The sequence below is a fragment of the Coregonus clupeaformis genome, chromosome 26 (assembly GCF_020615455.1).
Source record: "Coregonus clupeaformis isolate EN_2021a chromosome 26, ASM2061545v1, whole genome shotgun sequence".
In the NCBI taxonomy this organism is placed as follows: Eukaryota; Metazoa; Chordata; class Actinopteri; order Salmoniformes; family Salmonidae; genus Coregonus; species Coregonus clupeaformis.
Window position 1 is genome coordinate 17,600,290 of NC_059217.1, and position 12,102 is coordinate 17,612,391.

The window sequence follows — 12,102 nt, forward strand, 5'->3', positions numbered from 1 at the left end:
CTAGCTGTACTCGAGCTAGCTGTAATACAGTAGAGGGTTGGCTGGATCTTGACTGGTGTTGATATGATCTTAGCTGATCAACTATATTTAACATGGCTTTTCACACTGTATGTTCCTATCCTTAACACTAGGCCCGCCATAGGCCAACGGCCACTGACATTTGATTTTGAAAATACAAAATATCTGCCAAAGAAAAAAGCTATGTCCTGCTCCTTCCCTGACTTTTCCTAAATGTTTGTATTTTACACTCCTCATTTGTCAGAATTTTGAAATCACAAACAGAAAAGTATTTAGACTTTTCACCTATTCCTAACTTAACCCGCCAAGACAATGTGTTGTAGGAAGTTGGTACCCAGACAGGTGCTAATGTATCTCTCTCTCCACACTGAATGAAGGACAAATGGATGAATGGGTGATAATTACTTCACAATTGAATTTAAATTAGGCCTAACTGAATGATAAGGAGGGTGAAGAGGTTGATTTAATTTAGAAAGACAATAGTGTAATGATGATCTTGTGTTATGCATATTTATCAGCAGCAAATCATTTGACCGCGTGCGTTGGGGGTTGATACCATTTCTCTTTTATGTTTTACTTTGTAAAAAAAGCTGTTAGGGGTCTGTTTTATTTACTATAACTCTATTACTAATCACATGTATTGTAAGGGAAACGAAAACATGCTATGTGTTGCAGTTAGCCTTTAGAATAATGCAAAACATATCCTTGACTCTATCCAATTTGATGAGCGGGAAACAAATGATGCCAGTCAGCCTGCACAGCTGGCCCATCGAAACTACACCTAAATTATACCTAAACTAATTTCACACATAATAAGAGTTAGCCTATAGACAAGATTAAATTGACAATATAGAGTGACAATATTAGGCCTATCAGTTGTCAAATTGTACATGAAGAGATGGGCGCGTCTTGTAATTTACATTTACAGATGCAGGGAAAGGATCATCACTTTATCAAATCTTCCTTCATTTTTGTCATTTAGCAGACGCTCTTATCCAGAGCGACTTACAGTTAGCGCATACATTATTTTATCGAACCCACAACCCTGGCGTTGCAAACGCCATGCTCTACCAACTGAGCTACATCCCCTGCCGGCCATTCCCTCCCCTACCCTGGACGACGCTGGGCCAATTGTGCGCCGCCCCATGGGTCTCCCGGTCGCGGCCGGCTATGACAGAGCCTGGATTCGAACCAGGATCTCTAGTGGCACAGCTAGCACTGCGCCACCTTAGACCACTGCGCCACTCGGGAGACAGAGTCACATGGAGGTAAAACATTTTGATTTCTATATAGTATCAGAGCATATTCTGCAGTTTCTATTACACTTACCTTTGTCAAATAACTCTCATAATTCAAGAGGTGCAGCTCTATTTCCAAATTGCACTTTTTCCAAGAATATCCGTGCTGTCCGTGCGGAAGCATTGCTCTGGCTACTAAGCAAAAACTAGTAACATAATACAATTAAAATTAAAATATACTATTTATTCATGCAATTCATCCTTTACAATTGATCATGCACTGGTGCTTTTGTTTAGGAATACAGCAAATCATTTCACCTGCGCACCTGGCTGGTTATATTATTGTTATCATCTTTTTCATTTCTACTTTGTCAAAAGAAGCTGTAACTGGACTTTATTCATTACTATAAGTCTATTACTAATCGAATTTACAAATAAAGTTGATCAAATGGATTACACAACATTTTTTTATTGTAAGGGAAATGAAAATAGACTATAGGCCTACATTTTTTCAAGGACTTTGTAGAACTACTATGTATATATTTCCACAAATATTTCTTCATACAAGTAATCCTTTATAATAGTTTATGCACTATTTATCAAGCATTGGTGCTTATGTTTACTGCACCTTGTGGGTTGATAGGCATCTGATGCATATGCTAAAAGGGACGCCAGGCAACGTTCTCTAGCGGGTACTTATAGACAGAAAGGCCAGGCGGTTCTAGTGTTAAAGGGATACTTCGGGATTTTGGCAATGAGGGCATTTATCTACTTCCCCAGAGTCAGATGAACTTCTGGATACCATTGTTATGTCTCTAGCGCAGTTTCTAACTAGCGTTAGCATAAGGACTGGAAGTCTATGGGTATCTGCTAGCATCTGCTAGTATACCCATAGACTGCCAGTCATTGTGCTAATGCTAGTTAGCGTTGGCTCACGAAACTACCTCTAACTTCCTTCATACTGCACACAAAGACATACAAATGGAATCCACAAGTTCATCTAACTTTGGGGAAGTAGATGAAGGACCTCATTGCCAAAATCCCGAAGTATCCCTTTAACCCCGGGTTAAAAATTGTTCATCGCTTAGCCTTACTTCAAGTGACAGCAGAACTCAGTGATGGGCTAGCCGCAATAGGTCTGTGCAAAATGTATCTATTCCATATGGCCTTGCTGACTAAGGACTGTGATGTTTGATGTTAGTTAATAATTACCATTGTGAGTGTCCTGTTACTGTACCTTGGGCGGTGTAGACCAGTTCACTGTAGACCACAGCTGGGATGATGGGGGAGGGCAGGTCTTGGAGGAAACCCCTCAGAGTATCAGACAACACTGCCACTTCATACTGGTCCACATCCACTGAGACTGGGTCTGAGAGGGAGGGAGAGAGGGGAGGGGGAATGGGTTGGGAGGAAGAGAGTACGAGAAAGAGACTGGTGTTTAGAATCACAAATTCTTCAATCCTATGTAATTTACAAGAGAACACAAAAAAATGAAATGTGACTGGCATTGGCAGCTCATCTTTCAGCTGTACTAGTGGAGACAGACAGACATGTTGGTACAGCAGCAGCCTGACACTGGATGGTATTCTGAGCTGTAACGAAATGAGTCAAAGGAATGTCAGGGTCATTTAGCTCTGGGGAAACAGGAACATATCAGTTAGAAACAGATAAAGAACTTCCCAGATGTACTACATACAGAGAAAGAATGTCCTAAACTAGCAGGATGTAGACAAAACAGTCACAGAGATAATGTTTGTGTGTGTGTGTGTGTGTGTGTGTGTGTGTGTGTGTGTGTCTATGTGTGTGTGTGTGTGTGTGATCATGTTCATTGCAGTAGGGGCGGACAAGCTGTGACACACTGTAGGACAAGCATGGATTTCTCTATAACTAATTGTCAAATAAGCTTTTCAATCATGAAGGTCCACTAAACCAGAGGTCTATTTATATCACTGTGAACTCTTTCTGACCCCCTTCCAACACAATATGATAATTAGAGAACAGTCCTGCAGCTTGTGTGTGGGTGTGTTGTGGAGTCACTGATCCTGCTCCTCCATGTGGAAAAGTCACACAGAGGGCAAGACATTATATTAATTGTCACTGTGTTCAGTGACATAGAGGACAGAGGAACAATAGTAATGTATGTTTCATGGCACACGCTAGTGACAGTCAGCCTGTGCTGGGGTTGACTGTTTTTCTATGCTGGGGTTGACTGTGTTTGACTGACAGTAGTAACTCTCTGTGAGGATGAGGACAGCCCTCTCATGGCTGACAGTAGTGGCTCTACTATGAGGAAGAGGACAGGATGAGGACAGGATGAGGAGTGAGGACAGGATGAGGACAGGAAGAGGACAGGATGAGGACAGGATGAGGAGTGAGGACAGTATGAGGACAGGAAGAGGACAGGATGAGGATAGGATGAGGATTGAGGATTGGATGAGGACAGCCCTCTCAAGGCAGTGTCTCCAAGTTTAATCACAGCTAAAGAACAGGTTCCAGGGACCTCAGCCAGCATCATTACACCACTGCTGCCCAGTCAGACTACAGGGGATTGTGACCAAGAAATCCCCACATCAATTCCCTCTCACTCCCTAACTCTTGTTCTGCTATCTCTCCCTCCTTCTCTATCTTTGCTGCTATCTCTTTGAGGGCTCTATTTTAACAAACCAATGGTAAATCTAAGGGCTGGTGGTAGCGCTATAGGTCCGGGGGTGTGTCAGAAATATTTTAGCTAATTTCACAGCCATTATTATGAACGCAATAGTTGGTGGTAGTGTGAAAGGGCTGGGTTGTAGGTGTGACGAGGGCTTGGCCACTCACTGGCCAATCAAGGTGTTCAATGGCTTAATACTGCATGTGTGTGTTATGTTCTGACGGTCTTTGCATTATCATCAACTCATCCATTGTGGATTGATACTACAGTTTATTAAATAGCATAGGCTACAGTAACGAGTGATAGCAACAGTAAAACATTTTTACATCCAGTGTTTGCTCACTATGTTTGGAGTGTTGACAGTCAACATTGTAGTAATTGGCTTCAACGAATATAGGCCTTTGCACATCGCACTTCTCAACAACAACAAAAATACTGTAAATTGTATTGTATGTGTGAGGCACATATTCAATAAGCAAGATATAGCCTAGGCCTACCGTTGATATGGTGTTACAGAACTGAAATAATTGAATAGCCTATGTTTTGAGGAGCACATCTTCGGTAACCGGACAAGAGGCACTGTTTGGAAAGGGGGATAGATACAAGCCGAATGGAGTATGCATTGCAGGTAGGCCTACGTGAATTGTGAATAATGCAAAAGTATGTTGGGTAAAAGCTTCACGAGTAGACCATTTAGAAACCTTTTATGGATAGGCTCCTTGGCTAATGCATGGCCATGATAAGAAAGACCAGACACAAGACACATTGCTAATGAACCAGATTTTGTTATAGTAGGGTAAGGGTAGCCTACTATAAGGGTTTGTTTTTTATTCAAACGAAACGGAATTGTTACAGGAAAATAACTGAAATGTTTCTAAATAGGAGTGTCATCAGATTATCTCATCTCTCATTCTATGATGGGCATACAGTGCCTTGCAAAAGTATTCACCCCCCTTGGCATTTTTCCTATTTTGTTGCATTACAACCTGTAATTTAAATGGATTTTTATTTGGAGTTCAAGTAATGGACATACACAAAATAGTCCAAATTGGTGAAGTAAAATTGTTCAAAAAATTCTAAAAAATAAATAACGGAAAATTGGTGGGTGCATATGTATTCACCCCCTTTGCTATGAAGCCCCTAAATAAGATCTGGTGCAACCAATTACCTTCAGAAGTCACATAATTAGTTAAATAAAGTCCACCTGTGTGCAATCTAAGTGTTACATGATCTGTCATGATCTCAGTATATATACACCTATTATGAAAGGCCCCAGAGTCTGCAACACCACTAAGCAAGGGGCACCACCAAGCAAGCGGCACCATGAAGACCAAGAAGCTCTCCAAACAGGTCAGGGACAAAGTTGTGGGGAAGGACAGATCAGGGTTGGGTTATAAACAAAATATCAGAAACTTTGAACATCCCACGGAGCACCATTAAATCCATTATAATTTTTTTTAAAGAATATGGCACCACAACAAACCTGCCAAGAGAAGGCCGCCCACCAAAACTCATGGACCAGGCAAGGATGGCATTAATCAGAGAGGCAACAAACAGACCAAATATAACCCTGAAGGAGCTGCAAAGCTCCACAGCGGAGATTGGAGTATCTGTCCATAGGTCCACTTTAAGCCGTACACTCCACAGAGCTGGGCTTTACGGAAGAGTAGCCAGAAAAAAGCCATTGCTTGAAAAAATAAATAAGCAAACACGTTTCGTGTTCGCCAAAAAGCATGTGGGAGACTCCCCAAACATATGGAAGAATGTACTCTGGTCAGATGAGACTAAAATGGAGCTTCTTGGCTATGTCTAGCGCAAACCCAACACCTCTCATCACCCCAAGATGTTTTTCATTGGCAGGGACTGGGAAACTGGAATGATGGATGGTGCTAAATAATTGAAGGAATGATGGATGGCGCTAAATACAGGGAAATTCTTGAGGGAAACCAGTTTCAGTCTTCCAGAGTATTGAGACTGGGACGGAGGTTCACCTTCCAGCAGGACAATGACCCTAAGCATACTGCTAAAGCAACACTTGAGTGGTTTAAGGGGAAACATTTAAATGTATTGGAATGGCCTAGTCAAAGCCCAGACCTCAATCCAATTGAAAATATGTGGTATGACTTAAAGATTGCTGTACACCAGCGGAACCCATCCAACTTGAAGGAGCTGGAGCAGTTTTACCTTGAAGAATGGGCAAAAATCCCAGTGGCTAGATGTGCCAAGCGTATAGAGACATACCCCAAGAGACTTGCAGCTGTAATTGCTGCAAAAGGTGGTTCTACAAAGTATTGACTTTGGGGTGGTGAATAGTTATGCACGCTCAAGTTTTCTTTTTTTTTGGTCTTATTTGTTGTTTGTTTCACAAATTTTTTTATTTTGCATCTTCAAAGTGGTAGGCATGTTGTGTAAATCAAATGATACAAACCCCAAAAAAATCAATTTTAATTCCAGGTTGTAAGGCAACAAAATAGGAAAAATGCCAAGGGGGGTGAATAATTTCGCAAGCCACTGTATAGCCTACATGGAGTTTTTTTTACACACATCCAAAAGAATAACAGGAGCTGGCTAAAATAATGTAATTGCCTACATAGATAAAAAGGGGATGTCTGCTCACTGTTCTGTTGCTGCCAAACTTGATATTTTAATAAAGCTTTGGTGATTAAGATTTACTTCAACGCGGTCTCACGAGCCAAACCCTTTATCGATAATCTTGACTACTTGGCTAATGCACTGGGTATGACAAAAAACTGCCTTCATTAAGAGGAGGGGAGGCTATGATTGGTTTTGAATCAAATGAAACGAAATGGGATTTTTATTTTTATTTTTTATGTTTCTAAATACGAGGTTTATAGGGACAAAAAGCACATATCTCTTGTTCCATGTGTATATTGGCACTGTGCGTCAAGGCTGGATAGGCTGCACTTCCGCTGTCAAAATCCATGCCATAACCAACCATGCTACCGCTAAGAACAGCTTTCGGTTGGTCTTAAATATTCCCACCAGTGCATACTGAAATTGGCACTTTGGTGCACATTTTTAAGGACACACCTCAGATATTGCCACCCACATCAGTGCAAGCGAGCTCATATAAAACAGGTAAATGACCAATCCTGGGATTGAAAATACAAGAGCGCCGGCTTTAACAGTTCGAAATTGCAAATTTGCGTGTGTTTGACTGCAGCCGGAAATCGAGCACTGAGGGCCTGGACCATTCTCTGCCTTTCGCATTCCCTGAATTTCTCTCTTCCTTTAGATCTCACTACATCCCTTTGTTTTTGTCTCATTCTTTCTCTCTCTCTCTCTGGCTACCACGTACTCTCTGCTCCATTGGGCCTGAAGAATCCAAGTGAATCCTAGTGTGAAGGCTATCCCTTCTCCACTCTCCTCTCTCACTCTCTTCCAATTCCCCCCCATCTCCCTCCTGTGCTTTCTCTTCTCCGCAACCCTCTTTACAAATGCCTGCCTGCTCTCACAGAGTGGAGATGTGGCGTCACAAATGAGAAACAGCTGTTTAATCCCCTCCAGAAAGGATTAGCTTCCGCAGCGCTGCTAATTCAATGGCCCAACACTTCAGCAGGGCAGGGGCACACCAGGCCAACTCCACCCAGGTCAAGTGTGACCGTCGTGGGACACTGACAGGGCCTGATCCCCCTGGCCCTGGATGGATGAGGTAAACTTCAGGCAGACAGAATTTTGGTCTTCTATTCAGGTTGTCTGTGTAACAGAGGGAGTTGGGAGGAGGGTGGGGGTGAGGCTGTGTGTTTGCGTGCGTGCGAAAGAGGGAGAGAGAGAGAACAGATTAGTCTCTTTTCTATTCTTGGTTGGGGTGTGCGTGTCAGAATTTGGGGTCAATTTCATTGGCCTATATACAGTGGGGTCCATAATTATTGTTATCCTTGATAAAGATGAGAAGAAAGACTGTATAAAATAAATAATAAATAATATACTTGTTAAACAAAATCAATTTTTCTGAGCCATTGTATTAGTATAAAATAATAACGTAAAAAAAATAAACATTTGAGCATACAATACAGCTCAGTACTGGTATTATTTATTTTATACAGTCAGTTTTGTTCATCTTTATCAAGGGTGCCAATAATTATGGCCTGTTTTTCATTCCTAATCCAATCCCAGAGTTGAGTGGAATTGAAATGACATTGACCTCAGTACTACTAGTGTGCATCATCATCATCATCGTCATCATCACTATCCATTTCCAACACACACAGCCTTCTACCTTCAAATCCCCCAATACATTCTGTAGAAGACAGATAAGCTACAGTGGGGGAAAAAGTATTTAGTCAGCCACCAATTGTGCAAGTTCTCCCACTTAAAGAGATGAGAGAGGCCTGTAAATTTTATCAAAAAATCCAGTAAATCACATTGTAGGATTTTTAATGAATTTATTTGCAAATTATGGTGGAAAATAAGTATTTGGTCAATAACAAAAGTTTCTCAATACTTTGTTATATACTCTTTGTTGGCAATGACACAGGTCAAGCGTTTTCTGTAAGTCTTCACAAGGTTTTCACACACTGTTGCTGGTATTTTGGCCCATTCCTCCATGCAGATCTCCTCTAGGGCAGTGATGTTTTGGGGCTGTCGCTGGGCAACACGGACTTTCAACTCCCTCCAAAGATTTTCTATGGGGTTGAGATCTGGAGACTGGTAGGCCACTCCAGGACCTTGAAATGGTTCTTACGAAGCCACTCCTTCGTTGCCCGGGCGGTGTGTTTGGGATCATTGTCATGCTGAAAGACCCAGCCACGTTTCATCTTCAATGCCCTTGCTGATGGAAGGAGGTTTTCACTCAAAATCTCACGATACATGGCCCCATTCATTCTTTCCTTTACACGGATCAGTCGTCCTGGTCCCTTTGCAGAAAAACAGCCCCAAAGCATGATGTTTCCACCCCCATGCTTCACAGTAGGTATGGTGTTCTTTGGATGCAACTCAGCATTCTTTGTCCTCCAAACACGACGAGTTGAGTTTTTACCAAAAAGTTATATTTTGGTTTCATCTGACCATATGACATTCTCCCAATCCTCTTCTGGATCATCCAAATGCACTCTAGCAAACTTCAGATGGGCCTGGACATGTACTGGCTTAAGCAGGGGGACATGTCTGGCACTGCAGGATTTGAGTCCCTTGCGGCGTAGTGTGTTACTGATGGTAGGCTTTATTACTTTGGTCCCAGCTCTCTGCAGGTCATTCACTAGGTTCCCCGTGTGGTTCTGGGATTTTTGCTCACCGTTCTTGTGATCATTTTGACCCCACGGGGTGAGATCTTGCGTGGAGCCCCAGATCGAGGGAGATTATCAGTGGTCTTGTATGTCTTCCATTTCCTAATAATTGCTCCCACAGTTGATTTCTTCAAACCAAGCTGCTTACCTATTGCAGATTCAGTCTTCCCAGCCTGGTGCAGGTCTACAATTTTGTTTCTGGTGTCCTTTGACAGCTCTTTGGTCTTGGCCATAGTGGAGTTTGGAGTGTGACTGTTTGAGGTTGTGGACAGGTGTCTTTCATACTGATAACAAGTTCAAACAGGTTCCATTAATACAGGTAACGAGTGGACAGAGGAGCCTCTTAAAGAAGAAGTTACAGGTCTGTGAGAGCCAGAAATCTTGCTTGTTTGTAGGTGACCAAATACTTATTTTCCACCATAATTTGCAAATAAATTCATTAAAAATCCTACAATGTGATTTTCTGTTTTTTTTTCTTCTCAATTTGTCTGTCATAGTTGACGTGTACCTATGATGAAAATTACAGGCCTCTCTCATCTTTTTAAGTGGGAGAACTTGCACAATTGGTGGCTGACTAAATACTTATTTTCCCCACTGTAGGTGTTTTGTATAGGTCATGTTTGACTGGCAAACATTTCAACAAGGACCACTACCTCACTGTACACACACCCTCAAACACACCCACACGAAGACACACACACACACACACACACACAAAGACCCCCCCCCCACACACACACACACACACATACCCACAAACACACACACAAACACACAGCCCCATGAGTATTGATCAACTATTTCTAGACGTCTCTGATTATTGGTCCAGCTGTCCATCTCATCTATTGACATATTTTGGGTTATTTTTCTAAGCATCGTCCCAAAGGAGGTCTGCTTGCCTCTGAACAAACTAATCCATACCAAGCAGGTATTTCTCCAGGCCTCATATCGATGCTCAGCTTTCAGCCTCCCCATCGCTAACACACTCTAATAGCTCATCAATCAGGCTTGACTCTCCTCCTCACACACCCAACACACAAAACACACACACACACACCGTACACACGCGCCATGACGATTGAATAATTTACATTTACATCATTTAGCAGACGCTATTATCCAGAGCGACTTACAAATTGGTGCATTCAACTTATGATAGCCAGTGGGACAACCACTTTTTTATGGGGGGGGGGGGGGTAGAATGATTACTTTATACTATTCCAGGTATTCCTTAAAGAGGTAGGGTTTCAAGCGTCTCCGGAAGGTGGTCAGTGACTCCGCTGTCCTGGCGTCGTGGGGGAGCTTGGTCCAACATTGGGGTGCCAGAGCAGCAAATAGCTTTGACTGGGCTGAGCGGGAACTGTGCTTTCGTAGAGGTAGGGGAGCTAGCAGGCCAGAGGTAGATGAACGTAGTGCCCTCGTTTGGGTGTAGGGTCTGATCAGAGCCTGAAGGTAAGGAGGTGCCGTTCCCCTCACAGCTCCGTAGGCAAGCATAATGGTCTTGTAGTAGATGCGAGCCTCAACTGGAAGCCAGTGGAGTGTGCGGAGGAGCGGGGTGACATGAGAGAACTTGGGAAGGTCGAACACCAGACGGGCTGCGGTGTTCTGTATAAGTTGTAGGAGTTTAATGGCACAGGCAGGGAGCCCAGCCAACAGCGAGTTGCAGTATTCCAGACGGGAGATGACAAGTGCCTGGATTAGGACCTGTGCCGCTTTCTGTGTAAGGTAGGGTCGTACTCTGCGAATGTTGTAGAGCAGGAACCTGCAGGATCGGATCACCACTTTGATGTTAGCGGAGAACGACAGGGTGTTGTCCAGGGTCACGCCAAGGTTCTTTGCACTCTGGGAGGAGGACACAATGGAGTTGTCAACCGTGATGGCAAGATCATGGAGCGGGCAGTCCTTCCCCGGGAGGAAGAGCAGCTCCATCTTGCCGAGGTTCAGCTTGAGGTGGTGATCCGTCATCCACACTGATATGTCTGCCAGACATGCAGAGATGCGATTCGCCACCTGGTTATCAGAAGGGGGAAAGGAGAAAATTAATTGTGTGTCGTCTGCGTAGCAATGATAGGAGAGACCATGTGAGGATATTGCAGAGCCAAGTGACTTGGTGTATAGAGAGAATAGGTGAGGGCCTATAACTGAGCCCTGGGGGACACCAGTGGTGAGAGCACGTGGTGCGGAGACAGATTCTCGCCACGCCACCTGGTAGGAGCGACCTGTCAGGTAGGACGCAATCCAAGAGTGAGCAGCGCCGGAGATGCCCAACTCGGAGAGGGTGGAGAGGTACTGCCTTTCACAGTATCAAAGGCAGCAGATAGGTCTAGAAGGATAAGAGAGAGTTAGCTTTAGCAGTGTGGAGAGCCTCCGTGACACAGAGAAGAGCAGTCTCAGTTGAATGACCAGTCTTGAAACCTGACTGGTTTGGATCATGAAGGTCATTCTGAGAGAGATAGCAGGAGAGTTGGCTAGAGATGGCACGCTCAAGAGAAAAGAAAGAAGGGATATGGGTCTGTAGTTGTTGACATCGGAGGGATCGAGTGTAGGTTTTTTGAGGAGGGGTGCAACTCTCGCCCTCTTGAAGATGGAAGGGACATGGCCAGCGGTCAAGGATGAGTTGATGAGCGAGGTGAGGTAAGGGAGAAGGTCTCCGGAAATGGTCTGGAGAAGAGAGGAGGGGATAGGGTCAAGCGGGCAGGTTGTTGGGCAGCCGGCCATCACAAGTCGCAAGATTTCATCTGGAGAGAGAGGGGAGAAAGAAGTCAAAGCATAGTGTAGGGCAGTGTGAGCAGGACCCGCGGTGTCATTTGACTTAATAAATGAGGATCGGATGTCGTCAACCTTCTTTTCAAAATGGTTGACAAAGTCATCCACAGAGAGGGAGGAGGGAGGGGGAGGGGGAGGAGGATTCAGCAGGGAGGAGAAGGTGGCAAAGAGTTTCCTAGGGTTA

The 12,102-nt window shown here is 43.7% G+C and overlaps 1 protein-coding gene across 2 annotated transcripts in view; it reads right to left on the bottom strand.

Moving 5' to 3' along the window:
* The window catches only part of LOC121540427 (phosphatidylinositol 3-kinase regulatory subunit gamma), a 337,642-nt gene that overhangs the window by 186,173 nt on the left and 139,367 nt on the right, over positions 1-12,102 (bottom strand). For both annotated transcript variants that reach the window (XM_041849289.2, XM_041849288.2), the window contains exon 5: positions 2,494-2,625. In XM_041849289.2, the coding sequence (XP_041705223.2) occupies positions 2,494-2,625 (132 nt within the window). The remainder of the gene's footprint in view (positions 1-2,493; positions 2,626-12,102) is intronic.